The sequence below is a fragment of the Aspergillus karnatakaensis genome (assembly GCF_047715665.1).
Source record: "Aspergillus karnatakaensis strain CBS 102800 unplaced genomic scaffold BJY04scaffold_50, whole genome shotgun sequence".
Classification (NCBI taxonomy): domain Eukaryota; kingdom Fungi; phylum Ascomycota; class Eurotiomycetes; order Eurotiales; family Aspergillaceae; genus Aspergillus; species Aspergillus karnatakaensis.
In genome coordinates, this window is record NW_027395762.1 from 138434 (window position 1) to 154107 (window position 15674).

Sequence of the window (15674 nt, forward strand, 5' to 3'; positions counted from 1 at the left end):
CTGTATAGGATCGCGTGATCATAATATATCAGAATGCTTAGAATAGCTTTCATGGTCTAAAAAGAATATCTTCAATGCTTCTAATTCAACAAACTAATCTTGCCCGCCGTCAACGCAAAGATAATCGGCAGATAAACCCCAATCCCAGCCTCCTTCAGCACCTTGAAATGCCCAACCCTCCTCCTGGCAGCAAACTGTGTCTCCGAAATCTCCTTACTCTCCCCAACAGGCCCATACGCAAACCGCCTCTCCGCAGACCACGGACTGTCTCCAGACACAAATTGAGCCCAGCGAGCCCTCATCTCTTTACCCACCGTATTCGCGGCCGGATTGAACGAGAGATCTACGCTCCCGAATAGGAAGAGTAGGTCGACAGCATGGTGAGAACGGCTAGATGGTTGCCACGGATTCGGCTGGTCGACGAGGTATTTGTAGACACGCTTGCCGGCAGCGGCCACGTTATCGGCGATGAGTTCAACGGGAAGGGCGTATCGAGCGTCGTTGACGATATCTAGAGCGCCGAGCTTGGCTGCCGTCGGACGGTCGGGGACAACCTGGTAGAGCTTGCGGAGCTTTGTGCCCCATGTTTTGTCTTGTTCGAAGGCTGCGGCGATGGTTTCGCCGTCGAAGGTCTCGATTCCGTTTCGCCAGATGACGGACTAAGAGTGTCAGAAAGCAGATTACATCGTAGAGCTATAGGTGAACTCACCTCGTATTCAGTATCACCAATCATGAGTTCGTCAACCTGCTCTGGCCTCGTCTCCCAGCCAGCCAGCTCGTCGTCCTCCTGGATCCACATCGTGTTGACGTTGTTCTCTTTCAGAGCTTGTAGCAGGGTTGGAACCGAGGCCTCTCGAAGTGACGTTTGACCTTGCTTCTGTACACTAGCTTCCAATGCTTTAATGAGGCCATCTCCGCGAGCCACGGGTAGAGGGGAAGACAGGTAAAGCGATCCAGACGCGAGAACTGCCCTCTTGACGGGCGGCCCAGTAATCAAGTGTGCATGAACGTAGATAGCGCCAGCGCTTTCCCCAGAGAGAGTAATGTTGCTCTAGAAGATGCCTTGATTAGCCCGAGGCACTGATATACTTAATATAGTTAGGAGAACGCACCGCATCACCCCCAAAGGCCCCGATATTCTTCCGCACCCAATCGATCCCCAGTCGCTGATCCTTGATCGCAAGATTCTTTTCCCTTCCATCACCAAAGCTGAAAATATTGAGACGGTAATTGATCGAAACGAAAATGAACGGTTTTCCGGATTTGATCGAGTCAGCGACGAGTCTTGTTGGATCTGCACCGAATTAGCCCACAAACACTGAAGGATGTCGGAAGAACATACCGCAAATCCCTGATGCTGCTGAGCAGAATGTCATAATCTGAGAACCACCTAGTTCAATTAGCCCAACACCCATCAATGCCAACGTCTGTCTCACGTACCATGAATCCAAACCAACACAGGCAACCCCCCCTTCTCCGTCGCCCCCGGAGGAGCCGTAATATCCACAGTCAAGCACTCAAACTCATCCTCGGGCTCCTCCTCGATCACATAATCTTCAGGGATGCGGAGTAAATGACGGACGTCGATATCGACTTGTGGGCACCTTGGACTGTTCACACTCATCGTTAGCCTCAAGGCTTTCCGGGCTAGAGAAGACAAGACAAACCCGAACTTGGAGGCATCGATCTGCTTCCCACCGAAGCTGTTTACCGGCTGCGCGCGCTCAAAACGACCCGGGATGCTGGCGTACTTGATTCCGCGGAAGTGATGCACGGGGGTCCCCTCTGATTGGGATTCGATGCCGGTGAATGTGGCCTGGAGGGCTTGGTGGTGGACTTGCGGGGGAGCCATTGTCAGTATTTTCTTTTCTTCTGGAGAGTAGCGAGGTGTTGAAAGGTGGCCGATTGTGACTGTATGAAAAGAGCTGGATACCCCACACGGGTGTTGTTTGCAGTGGCGATCCCCTCACCATCGTGGGGCCTTGCGGAGATGTGGTGCTGCCGGTTGTTCGGTCGGAAGTCGATTATCCATCAAGAATTCGTCTTCGATCTCACCATTGAGGTCTTCTTCTTGTTTATGACTGCGATCATTTCGCTGGATAGGTCGACCTTTGGGGGCATGCCTTGCTGCCAGCCCGTGCTTGCCAGACCCTTTCCACCCTTCAACCAGCGAATGCTAGGCCACCAATCTAGAAGAACTGGGGAGTGAATTAAAGCTAGCATTCTTAGGAGAAATGTCGTCAACCGCCTGACCCTGAGACTATGGATTCACCAGCAAACTGAAGAACATACTCTGTAGATACTTTGCTGTCGGCTTTCGGGTACCCGAGCAAGCGTGCTTGGTAGCTGCCCGACTCCAATTTCTTCGTCTGCTGCATCCCCCTCCTTTGCATAGTTACCGCCTGATTGTACGAGATGCAGCAATTGGTTCGATCCCAGAGAGCTTCGCATATCAGCAGCTCTTTTCTATTTAATTTTAGTGCATTCTTTAAGTCCCTACAGCATAAGTAGACCCTCGGACGAGCTCTGTACAGGCCACTTACAGAACCCTACCACCGGCCGTCAAAGGATGAAACCCAACTACCACGCAAACACCAAAGCCGCTAAGGCCCCAGTCATTCTCTCCACCAAGAATGACTGGCAACTCTGGTACCGCACGATCATGTTATTTGCCATGTCGGCAGGAATCTGGAATGAGATCAACCCGGATATCACGCCGAAGCCTGCAATCCCTACCAAGCCCGAAGAACCCACCGAGGCGGAAGCAGATCACTGGAACTCTGGCAGGCTGGAATTCCACCTGTCGGAAATTGCGCGATGGGAGATGGATCGTGATGCCCGAAAGAAAGTTCTTGACCTTATCATCGACTCTGTTAAGACAAAAGTCCCGAAGATCTACAAGTCCGGTAGCAACGACGTGTACGAGCTGCTCAAATACCTAAAAAAGAACTACGCACCTACCAGGTGGAAGAGACCATCAGAGCGCGCGACGAGTACAATGCCGTGTGCCGTACTGTTGTTTCACAAGACAACATTTCGAGTTGGATCACGAACTTTGAGTGTGCCGCTGCACAGCTGAAACAGCTTAGAGGCGACCGCTGGGACGAATGGCAGGCGTGTGAAGACTTCCTGCATGGAATTCGGACAATATCTCCTTTTTTTTATGGAAGACATCTGTACATGACTCTCGAGAAGCCAGATGAGGCGGATCTCAGCCAGCTGGTCTCCCTGTATCGCCTAAAACTGAATTATCAGGCCATCGAGGAACACAGAAGGCCAGCATTGTCAACTGTCAGGGGTCAAACAGTGCTAAAGGCGGAGATGGACCAGAAACCCGGAATACAACATAGCCAGCCAGGATTGTCTCTTTCACACAAGGGGAAGAAGAAGCGAAACATAGTGTGCTTCTGCGGAGGGAATCATTGGTTCAAAGACTGTTTTCATTTGAATCCAAACGCCATCGGCAGACCTCAGGACTTTCATCCAAACCCCGAGTACATAGCAAAGGCAAAGGAAGAGATCGCTCAACGCACGAAGAAAGCACCGTCGCTTAAAAGAGTACTATACGGTGAAATCAACAACAGTCAGTCTATACCAACCATAGCGATTACAATGCGTACCAATCATGGCCATCATGATCACCGCAATGACTTCATCGTCAGCACCGGAGCTATGGTCAACGTCTGCAACAACCGCGATTGGTTCGACACGTTCATCGAATGTGACGAGGAGATTGGAGTCGGGAGCAAGCTTGACAGAGTACGCGGAGTGGGTACAGTCACCGTTCGTCCCAGCATAGGAACAGGTACTGCTCCGATACTCACCGTCAGCAACGTCCGCTATGTGCCTGGCTTCCACACAAATATCATCAGCGGAGGTCTCATGGCAGACGTAGGGCTCGACCTCATCGCGACGAAGGAAGTTATTCTATACCGCGGTAGGTTCTGGTGCAAGGTCAGAAGAGAAGAGAACCTCTTCGTGCTTGAGAAAGATCGCCCGATGGAGCTACTGCCTGCCTCCACCATGGGGCCCCTTCTGTGAGCATGGAGGCCTTTTCAGCGATTGACCTGCACGAAACCTACCGCTTGCGCTGATACACTCTTCTCCCAGAGAGGTGGATCTGACCTGGTTCGGCGAGGGCTGATGGGCCTGAAGTGAGAAAGTAGGGCTAGGGGTAGCATAGATGCAAGGAAAACAACCAACGCATGAGCTGCAAGGAATGTACAGAACTCTAATCAAGTCGGTGCCTCCCAGTAATACTGGCCATCCACAAATAGATAGCGCTTTCCCGCAATCTAGATTGTTCGCTGCCCTCAGCGTATCTTTCAACTTCACATACAAACAGACAGGGTGGCTGTAGACTATACCACCAGCTTCTACGAGAATCCTCTCTTTTTGAATTCACCATTGAGCCACTCCGGGGCAGTGAAGGTACGGTAGAGAGTGACTCTGCTAGTGAAAGAGACCGTAACCACCAATGTCACTAGCCGACCTTTGTCCCGACCAGCGACGTTTATATAAACCCCCTCCTCCCTCTCTTTTCCCTGCAAGATTTCTTCCTCTTCTCCATATCTCAACCATGTCTCCAACCTCAATTTTATCTTCTCTTTTTCTATCCGTCCTCTCTCTTTATGAGGATCACCTCCCACCATGGCAAGTCGACCTCCACACCCAAAGTCTCTGATGCCCGCGATCATCAACGCAGTCGACGGCCAGCCCGTCAGTCCTACACTTGGAACTCTTCCTTGGAGACAACAAGGCCCACGTACAAATCCTGATCCCTACCACGCAAACACGCCACTTCGGAGCTAGCCGGCTATCGTGCAGCGCTCGACTACCACTGCCCCAGATGACTTTCAGGAAATGTTTCTGGCTTATGCTCAACCGTGTCAAGCAGCACCGCATAGAAGACAACCCACCATGCCTGCTGTGATGCCTGCATCAGGTAGAGGCGAGGTCCGGTATATGAGGCTGGCTATCTTCTGGATCCCTTGTACAAACTGGTCTGCAAGAGATGATGATAGCTTCTTGTGAGGGATCACTGCCCATGCTCAGAAAATCTGCGTAAACAGTGAAAAGCCGTTTGCGAAAAAGCTCGCGGAGTCGAACCCACTGTGTTTTGGCGCGGGGCATACTCACCGGCCCGGTCAGCCGCAATCGCAGAAGGTCTCTATTTTGGCCTAAGACCACACGGAGGAGCTGCTAGAGGAGAGAGGGAAGGAAATGGATGAGTTGTATGACGTAGTTCATCTGGTGGGAGAGAGATTGAAGAGCTTGGAATCTTTACTACGACGATAGGCACCCTACGGGGTGCACCATCGAGCGGTGGGTTGAATCAAACAATCTCGACAAGTCCCTCCCGCAGCTGGGTGGTATGTAAGAGCAAGGGCCGATTTGGATGCTGATGGTATCTCCTTTACGGATCGCAGTTACGACCTCGAGCTTGCCGTCCGCAGGAATGATTACGGCAGACGTTAAAATGCGGAAACGTCTTGGGTGGTCCACCACCCGAAAAGGCATGCTTGAAGAGAAGCAGCTCTATAACGTGGATGAGAGGAGGACCAAAGCTTCTGAGGTAAGATCCAGTCTCTGAAGCGGGCCGATCATCCTCGCGACCTAGAAACTATCAAAAGGGCCTTACCCTAGCTATCTTCTGGCTACATTTCGGGTGCTCCGACAGTCCTTGATGAAGGTGTCTTCAGATACCTCTTGTCTAGGTGTCCTTCGTCCATGTACGAGGTCGGAGCACGCAGTAGGCAATGCTTGTTCGCTCTATCTGAACGGGCATCATAGTGCCATGCCGGGATGACGTGTCTCTCTCGTAAGCTCTCTTGCCATTGTACACACAGTTACTGACGATGCATAGATGGCATACGCAGAATACTACTTTGCTGCTGCCAGCGCCGCCGCCACCGCGCCATTCTTGTCATCACCACCAGGTTTCTCTCCCCCATGCCGGCGTTGAGAGCTGGCCATCACCTCTGCGAACATCCGCGCTTTAGTGCCCCAATGCCATCGGACTATCGTGAATAGCATGAGCTACGATGAAAACCAAGTTTGACGCTGAGACCTTGAAACCTGGTGGTTGCGCGGAGGAGATGTAGATATTAGATGCCGTTTGCTCGGTGCTCTGCTAAAAATACAGCAAACGCAACGCTCTCTGTGAGACTGTAAGTGATCCCCGTTCCTGTACCGTTTCGAGCTGGTCTAACAAAACTTGTAGCCGGCGACCGGCGTTCTTGGAAACGCCAGAGAACTCTCTTCCATTGTGGAATGGTACAAGGGGTTCTGGGCCGAGGATGCACAAGGTAACGACATTTGGGATAACGCCCCCATCCCTCACATCAACGCCGCTTTGATGTCCCTTATCGATTGTTTTTCTGCGGTAGAAGTCGCCCACCGAAAAATCCACCATATAACGGGCGCTAAGAAAGCGCAAGCGGTACGTTCTCTTCTCTCTTCGTTGATCAAAAACTAACATTCCGCTAGAAGAATAAGGCGACATACGAAAAGTTTTGTGCAGCCTGGCATCCTCTGGTCGGATTGATGTCCTTGTGGTATTGTATTCATCAATGTCAAGAAAGAACGCATGACTAGGCCAGGTTCTCGCAGAATGCGCAGCTAGCTCTCCATATTGTCGTGCGCTGTTCCTAGTGCCGCAGGGGCTGCTTTTCGGTATTGAAGATAATCCTCTGCCTCCAAGGATATTGCCGACAGTGACAGAACCATTCAAACAGGCTCCCTTAACACGCCCCGCACCCGCTTTGCCTGCAACCCCCTACCGGCTTGAGTACCTAGCCTATCCCACCGGCACACCGGACGCACGCAGAAAATCCTATAACGAGGCGTTTTGAGATGGTTGGCACGATGCGCGGTAGAAAGACAGAACATTTTTAACAATAATCCGACGAGAACAAGGGTGTGGTCTCAATGCCTGAGTCAAACGAGCTGAGGAAGACGAAGACGACGCAGAGAACAAAGTAGACGAGAGCAGATGTATTCAGTCAATGAATTTAGCTGATCTGCATGATATTTGGATGCAGACTACAGGTCCTGCAGAAGCGAGCACTGCCGTCGACGCCGTCCTGCTTTTGCCCACGTATCCTGAGCCGTCTCCGGCGTTATGGACCTACCGAAAACGACACTCATTGCAAGTTCCTCCTGGACTATGATGAGTCCCTGCGCGGTACCCCCGGCGGTGCGTATGGCACTTTACTCTGCCTAAGTAGAGTACACCATGGCTACAGAGCGACAATAGCAAGCATGTAATAGCCGGCCGAGTTCAAGCGCAACTGTTTTACCTCACGTAACCCCGACAAACAGCAAGTGCGCATTTGCTCCACGCCTACGCCAGCACCTGGTTACTGAGCAAGACAATGGTTGGCTTGCCACCTCCTCCCTTGCCCCAAGCTGCCTCATACTTCATCACCCTGACTCACAACCAACCCCCCACGATCCCTCCACCTGGAGACAAGCCATCTTCGGCCATCTGAAAGACAAACAACTCGACTTACTCGTCTAGGTTCAACCCATCGAAGCCAGCAATGTTGACAAGCCGCCACCTCTGAGTCACCTGATTCAGTGGACAATTTTCATTTTACCTTGGCTGGCTCCAGAAAGTCACGCTGCCCTAGGATGAAATCGCCAAATATATCTCTGGTATGCTACGAGCCCAATATAGGATATTCCAATCTGCAAGAAGCAGGGCGCAGACTTCTCCAGCACTTATGCGAGCAGCCCAAATGGGCTGGGTGGTATACATGTAAATTCCACTACGCGGGCCAGGGAAGATCGGGTCGGCGAGCATCGTGTCCAGATTCAATTGGCACCGGGTCCTGAGTGCCGCCGCAGCCACAGGAGGAAAAGCGCTTAACGATGAAGATGGCGACTACGAGGATTTGGAGGCGGATTTTCTACCTGAAGGGGAGCACGAACACTATCAGAGGTCGCTCTAGTACCAAGCCTTTATGCTGCTTTTACATCGACAGTTGCTTACGGCCAAGAACCGCGCCAAAGACGAAGGGAAGAAGGTCATAGCGGAATTTAACCTGATACGGGCACAGCGAAACTAAGCAGGAGAAAAGATCCGAATACTTGAGGCAACAGTAAGTGAGCTGCTGGACACTAACTATGATCTAGAACTTGATAGAGATATAGCCCAGGATAATGCCGAACACATGAGGGAAGGGTACGCCGCGGCTGTAGAGGAGAATTGACTCCTTACAGAGGCGTCTGAGAGGCTTTACACTGAAATAAATCTGGCTGCTTGAGAACTTGCAAATTTCTTTACTCTCCGCAATGAATATACCGGGCTGCAGCACCAAAATGCGAATCTTACGGCCACCAACCATGAATTGCTTATCACGGCCCGCGGACTTCGTCAACTCGTGGAGGAGGCCCGACAAGACGCCGCGACCTGGAGAGGATGTCAAGCCTCAGTTCTCCAAACTCTTCAATTATTACCCACATTGACTAACACACTTTCGGGGATTTGTTTGATAGCCTCGTGGAGGCGCAGATGCCTGGCTGGTACATCTTGCGGAGACAGCATTCATGATTATTATAAACTTTTATCGTCAACATCAGTCAGGATAAGCTTGCAGCTATCAAATACAGCTGCTGGTTAGCAAGCAATACCGCATTTCTCCTTCTGGGCTTGTCACCTCTAAGACCATTCCCACCCCTTACTTGCTCTATCCTCGGATACTCTTACTGGCATTGGTAACACCCGGGAGGAGGCCATGATGTCTAGTAATATCAACTTGAATGGCATTTCGAACGGGCTTGGCGACTGGGAGAATCCCTCGCGCGCAATGTGCGCATTGTCCAAGATGAAACTAGAACGGTTTTTGATCTCTACCCGACCCCCCATTGCTGGTCGTAATAGCTGGCGGTCTCAACTTTGTGCTCGTGAGGCGCAACCCCCTTCTTTGGATTGGTCTGTCTGAGGAAATAACGTCTTTGGCCACTAGATGATTTGTGAATGTGATCTTCATTGAATCGGTCATTCACAGTTTCGCAATTTCTAACAATCTGTGATGATTTTGATACTTACTGGCCATCGTTGATCAATAATCATACAAAGTCCACAAGAGCGCCAGCCAGCAAGCAAGCCTACAAACAATAGTCCAACCGGCTACGATCAAACCATGGCGGGACTCGGTAGTATCGATCGACAGTGGTACAGGAAGAACAGGAAGCAGAAGGATTACAACCTCTACAAGAAGAGGCAATGAAGTTCGCGACTAACTCATAATATCCTGGCAGGACGAAGTGCAATTTGGAAATGGTGTTGGAGGTGCTCTACAAGCTGCAGTGTCACCAGCATGGACTGTCCTATCCTGCCTAGAAGATGCTCTGGCTCTTGATGCAGAAACGACTCTTGGGTTGGTAACCTCACCGGTCTCATAACGGGCAGAAGCCTCGATGAGTCCCTCTGCTTAGAAAGAGGACGGACCTTTGATGTAGGAATGGGCACCTAGTGGACCTGCAACGCCTTTCTCGGAGCCACCCTCGACATGTTGACATCCGCGTCTTCCTGTGCAACACTACGTTATGGCTGGATTCGGACAAAGGCTTTCGTATACTGCTTGTGGGCTTCAGAATCTCTGGTCTCGATGTTTGCTGGTGCCTACTATGTTTTCTCTGGAGGCTTACAGTTATGAGAGAGCAATCACGATCCAGGCAAGGCTCAGTTGTGTTGAAGAGACAAATGGCATGAGTTTAAACGACGGGCCTTCAGATCTTGCCTTCCTCACCGTGGAGAGAAACTCGTCCTTTAGCCCATTGTTCCTGTTCAACGTATATTACAGCAGACCACTGCTGCGCTCTAAGCAGCCCATTACCTGCCATCTGCAAAATAATATGCAGCGGAGGCCTTACCCGCTCTCGGCGACAGGTCAAGTCCATGGAAGTCAAGGGAAGCAGCAATTAGCTTAAAAGGAATATGGACAAAGCTAGACGGGGCGCGGAAGACACCAGGATATGCACGGTATCGCAGCAATAGGGCTACGGGCACGATTTTTCGATTACCCCCAAGGTGATAACCGATAATCCTGGATACGCCACTGTTCCTGCTTGGTGACTACCATCCGTGGCTTGATTAAAGTGCCTGGGAGCGCAAAATGTAAGGCGCTGGCAATCTTGGATTATGGGCGGCGGCGTTGCGCGGAAAGAGTTGGAAAGGACTCTGAAAGGACCCTGTATTGTTCTCCATGCAGATGAAGTAACTGGCTCATGCTGCTGATGAGAGCACGATTAACGAGGTATAATAGTATTGAGCAGATGTTCCATATCTGCGCTTCGACCTACACCACTTTCCCACCGAAGCCACAATACTTGCATCTCAGCACCAATTGATTCTAGGTTGCCAGTCAGCCCATATTTCTGTAGAGAACAGCTTGGGAGTGTCTCAATAACGGGCAGAATTGCACTGGCGAAGGTCAACATCTACACGAAAAGAGAAGGGATCACAAGAGCCCAGAGAGGGGTATGAAATTATCCCCTGTGCGCAACCTGGCATCACGTCCTAGGAATTTGGCTCCGCCTCTCTTCGCCCTCTAGCCTTAAATAGTGCCACGGGCTTGCAGAAATACCTCTGCGGTTCTGAGAATAATATGTCCCTAGTAGATGGAGCGACTAGGTCCCGGGCCTCGAGCTACAGCCGTTGTCACATTAACACACTGCCTAAGCAAGAATCCGCAGATAAAGATCAGAATGGCTTAATCGGGACTGTCATGGTCTTCTCAGTCAGATAATAGGACACATGGGCCCTGCAGGGTGTCAGGCCGGAAAGGTCACTAGATACTCCGGGTTTCAGCCTGGGTTGTCCACTGCATCGTGCAAAGACGGACGGAGAAGTAGGGTTTCTACTCAGGGCGCATGTAGAGCTCGAATGATAAAACATGCGGCTGGTACGGGCACAGTATTACTTTCATCAGTTGCGAAATTTGCACTTCTACGACGGACCTGGAAAAACTTACATTATGGCTGAAGACTCACCATGGCTTCTATCATGGACATCGTTCGATATAATCTGGTAATCCTCCACGCTGAAGGAGGCTATTTAAACATCAAATTCGGAAATGCTGCAGCGATGCAACACGTGATAAACCAGCCAGCCGAAGGGACAGATTCGGCGATTATAACACAATGACCTGCGAGTCATAGACACTACTACCACATGGTGGTGTGCTACATAAGGCGTTAAGAAACGGAATAGTATTTGTGCTGATGGGCCAAAGCTCATCCGCACTTTATGGCTTGTGCCTGGGCGTAGTTGGGCCATGTGGCTTCGTGGGAAGCTATTTTTAAGTATCTCATCGAGGAATGTGCTGCTTGGGACAGAGGCAGGGATGTCAACTTTGCCTTCGTCTTGTACGAAACCGTCGTCATGACCTCCTCTCCGCCCGGTTGCGCCAGATCGTTCTGAAGATGACGCTTTGACTCCTCTCCTTTCCGGTCCTCCTGCCGTACGCGAAAGCTACGACCCTGCCTATCTCGTCTTGTCTGCCGACGATCAGACCAAGTTCCTCGTCCCCACCGGCCGATACGTTGATGAGAAATCCGGCAAGCGCTACCAGGTCGTCCGCCAACCCGAAAGAAACACACAAACAAACCCTAATGTTAGGGGCCGCTTCCCACCTTGTGATCTGAGCCCTGGGAAGCTGTCTCTGTGGACCTCGTGATCAGAAATCTCGAGTCTTGGGCAGTTTTGGATTACTCGAAAGGCTAAGGCTGAGGGTACAGGCAGCCAGAGTCCGTTGTGGGCATGGATGATTACGTGCAACAAGTGACGTTAACAGGTGATGTTGTGGAATGTCTCACCATAAGGAAAATTAGGAAGCCGACAAGAAATGGTCACAAGATGAGGGAGCAGAATGTGACGTTTCTGGTGGTGGATCAGTTGCAATGTAAGACCAGGCAGCAAAATGCTTTTCAGCTGTTGATTCACACTAGTACAATAGTCAAAGCCAGTCCTGTACCCAGTACCTCACCGGGGTGGAGGGAACTACAGTGGAAACAGACTAGTTACTCAGAAACCGACGCGAAATTCGAGTCATCTTCACTACAGCCGAAATACCCTGCGAGATCCTTCTACTAGATTGACCAACTACACCAGTACCAGTCATCATATTCGAATGTCCAGGTAGTTTTAAAGGTTTATACAAAGCTACCAAGGCATGTGTCACTCTATTCGTGAGAGAGGAGAGTTGAGGCTACCATGTGCTCCAACACAAACAATTACACAACCAGACACCTATAATAATCATGTTTCGGGGCATGAGATTGCTGTGACACTGCGTCTTTCAACAAATTCATCAGGAAATAGACCTGGAGCTTTAGGCTCTGACTAGCTAAAGGTACCTGAACAGGGGTGCCCGGCTCCGGGCGCCTTCAGCTTCCCGCGTACGAACTAGTAAGTCCCCCCAACTGCTTGTCAATTGGTTGCGAACTGGTTATAGGACGGTGATGACTGCGTCAATCTCTACTACGGAGATATCTTCTGCCGTTGGAGGGCTGCAACAGCGGCACGGTAACTACTTCCTAACCTAACTGCCTGGGTCTAGCACCTCTAGAAAGTCTCCAATAACTTGCGCAGCCCTGTACGTACCCACGCTAGTGTGATCCTTTTCTTGACAGCTTACTATTTATATGATTAGCTACAGCACGACCAGCTCGGCTCTAGCCCCTCTGCCTTAAGCTCTTCGAAGAACGCAAGCAGCTTCTCAACCATGACATGTACGAAGGCATCAGAGATATCCATAAACTAACTCAGAAGGTCCCGAAGCTGGCTTGGTGATAGAAACAATTCCTCAAATACACTGCACCACAATGACCCGAGCGAAAGAGAAGAACAGAAGAACGCTGGCTAAAAACCTACGGCCAATCTTCATCGGTATGTTCTGTATTGGGCTTGGTGGACTCCAGTGAATGCTTCCACGTTTTCCAGTTTCGCAAAGCAGCCCGAGATTGAGTTCGAAACGGATTGGTCCCTGTGATGTTGACCATGATGGTTAGCTCGGAGACCCTCCAGTTGCCGGTAGGATACCAGAAATGGTACGGACTGCGAGCGAGGCCGCGAAGAGGTGAAGGACCAAGTCATCGGAACGTTGAACTATGCACGAGAGCAAGAGTTGATCAACCAGGAGCTAGAAGCACTGGCTGTTCAGACAGCCCCCGATAATTCGTCTGCTCTACCCGAAATACCTCAACGCGAGATGGTTAGTCTCCCAACAGCACCACCCTCACATTTTCCAGATAGGATGCGGCTGGGCAGTACATGCATGGCTCTAGGAAGCTACTTCCAAGCAAATGGCTAGCCCTCGAAGCCACGGATTCTCGACATTTGGTTGATATGGCCCTGCAAAGGTTTGAAAATACGTGGTTTCCGGACGTTCACTTACTGACTGCAAGGAGATTGGGCAAACCTTCGCTTAACTATCTCGAGAACACGTACAGTTTTGATATATCAACCACTGGGTTTGTTATCCCAATAACCGCCTGCACGCATAGGAGTGCTCTCTGATCATCTCTCAGCTTCAGAGCTTGTCATTCGGGTTTTGAATCGAGCAGAATCTAGCTGACTGGCATACACGTTACTATCCCCAATGTATCCGAAACCCTTACCTCTTATACCTTTTTAAGTGAACTGGGATATTTACATATCCAGTTCGGAAAAGGCTGCAGCCAAGCCACTTCGACCATATGGTTCCCAAGTTAGGGGCTTGCTAGGAAGTCAAGCGGGAACAGAAGTATATATCTTGAGGTTGATACGGGATTGAGAATATATTTGCTAATTACACATTTGATTAACTCTTACAATATCGTCCACACATATATATCCTGTCAGCACTTATCCCCATTATCTCCAGAGAGATGGTCCATTAGCCCGGACCACACCCTCCCTACTTCATTTCTCAACCCCCAGCCTTCCTCCTCCCAAACAACCACCCCCCCATCCCGACCAAAACCGGCCCAACCGTAACGCCCACCCAAACCGCCAAACACCAACTCATAACCCCCCACCCTTGACTCTCCCTCATAAACCCCGCTAGAAACGGCCCAACGAGAGTCCCCGCCGCATACGCCGAATTCAACACCCCATAAGCCAGCGCCATCGCACCACCCTTCCCCCAGATCTCCGGCGTCTCCTCTTCCTTCTCAACAACCACATACGACGCCTCAACAAGGGTGATCGCCAGCATAGCAGCTAGACACAATCCGAGAAGAGCAAGGAGAGCACAGAGGAGGATCTTATCTTTCATCTCATCGCCATCCACGAACCTGAGACACACGAGGACTGGAACAGCGGCGAGGAACGCGCCAGAGGCTATATACCGTCTTGAATTCGGGTATTTGTCGTTCACCCAGCCGATCACAGGGTCGAGGATGTGCGGGATTGTAAGCGGGATGAAAATGAGACCTTGAGCGGCCTGTTTCCAGTGAAAGGTTTCGGAGACGAAGAGCGGGAGGACGGTGTCGAAGGAGGCGATTAGGAGGGAGATGATGAAGTAGGCCCAGAGGGAGAGGATAAACCGAGGGGAGGAGAGGAGGGTTAGGAGGGCGCCTTTTCTTTTCGGCGGAGTTTGTCCCAGATTCGTTGGTGGTGTGTCTGTTGCTTTTGCGCTTGCTGGCTGGTTCTTTTGGTTTTGGGTTTGTTGCTCGATGTCAGATACTGAGGATGGGGTGATTGCTGGAGGGGTATTCGGTGGGATATCTGCAGGTTTCTCCCCAGCTCCATCCTCCATCTGCTCCTCCATCTGCTCCTCCATCTGCTCTTGCTCATTCTTGCCAAGCCACCGAATCGCATCTTTCCGCTCAATCAACACAATCCGAAACACGATATCCAGCACAATGATCCCAAACGCCAACCCGAAGACACTATAATATCCACCATGCTCGTACAGCACACCACCAAGTAACGGCCCGCCCATCGCCCCAAACGTCATCCCCATACCCACATACCCGAGGGCCTGACCCAGGCTCTCTTTCTCAACAGTATCAACGAGAAGGGCAACACCAACGGTCCAGACAATAGCCGCTGAAGCACCTTGACACAAACGGCCGGCGATCCACAGGCCGATATGCGTTCCTATGCAGAGGAGGGCTGTTGATGCGCCGAGAGCCACGAGGCCGAGGAGGAGCGGCCAGCGGCGAGATTCAATGCGGTCGGCTAGGTAGCCGGCGGGTGCTGGGTTTGTTAACTATTGAGGAGCTTGTACAGCATCAGGATTAGAGGGACGTACGAGAGCAGGCGAGGAGGGCGCCACCGTAGAGGCCGAGGAGGATGGATGTCCATTTTTGTTCTGCATGTTCTTAGCGGGGATCTCATGAGGCTGAAGCTAAGCGCACCATCATCTTCTGATATGCCGGCCTTTTCTGTCAAGGCTGTTGGGGTGACTGGGACGATCTGTGGAGGTTGATGTCAGTGTCGTCATCCAAGATATCGCCTCAGGTCACGGGCACGAACGATTCCGTATAGTAGAATATCCTATCGCTCAGTTAGCTTAACTGCTCTTGATATAATACAGAGGAAGACTCACAGTAAAGACAGCAAAAACCACGACAAACATGATAAACCCCTTCGAGGCTCTCCACTCAACAAGCCATGGGCGCTGTTCATCTCCGTGTGCCCACAAGCTCACCATCGCGACGACAGAGCAGAAGAACTG

At 51.0% G+C, this 15674-nt stretch overlaps 4 protein-coding genes across 4 annotated transcripts; 2 read left to right on the plus strand and 2 right to left on the minus strand.

Annotated features, from left to right (window-relative positions):
* Nucleotides 1–80: 80 nt before the first annotated feature.
* On the minus strand, nt 81–1852 carry BJY04DRAFT_209563 (putative carboxylesterase; the record flags this gene model as incomplete). Its single annotated transcript, XM_073714141.1, has 6 exons — nt 81–659; nt 710–1051; nt 1113–1294; nt 1343–1390; nt 1441–1610; nt 1668–1852. The coding sequence occupies 6 exons, from the start codon at nt 1850–1852 to the stop codon at nt 81–83; spliced, it is 1506 nt and encodes a 501-aa protein (XP_073567808.1).
* Nucleotides 1853–2569: 717 nt separating this feature from the next.
* Nucleotides 2570–4041, plus strand: BJY04DRAFT_221569 (uncharacterized protein; the record flags this gene model as incomplete). The annotated part of the gene is made up of 2 exons (XM_073717163.1): nt 2570–2917; nt 2965–4041. The coding sequence occupies 2 exons, from the start codon at nt 2570–2572 to the stop codon at nt 4039–4041; spliced, it is 1425 nt and encodes a 474-aa protein (XP_073567809.1).
* A 2003-nt stretch (nt 4042–6044) lies between these two features.
* BJY04DRAFT_221570 (uncharacterized protein) lies at nt 6045–6854 on the plus strand (the record flags this gene model as incomplete). Its single annotated transcript, XM_073717164.1, has 5 exons — nt 6045–6100; nt 6146–6170; nt 6224–6442; nt 6490–6537; nt 6603–6854. 5 exons carry the CDS (start codon nt 6045–6047, stop codon nt 6852–6854), a joined length of 600 nt encoding a protein of 199 aa, XP_073567810.1.
* A 7065-nt stretch (nt 6855–13919) lies between these two features.
* BJY04DRAFT_209564 (MFS transporter) lies at nt 13920–15650 on the minus strand (the record flags this gene model as incomplete). The annotated part of the gene is made up of 5 exons (XM_073714142.1): nt 13920–15193; nt 15249–15308; nt 15355–15412; nt 15473–15493; nt 15546–15650. 5 exons carry the CDS (start codon nt 15648–15650, stop codon nt 13920–13922), a joined length of 1518 nt encoding a protein of 505 aa, XP_073567811.1.
* Between the last annotated feature and the right edge of the window lie 24 nt (nt 15651–15674).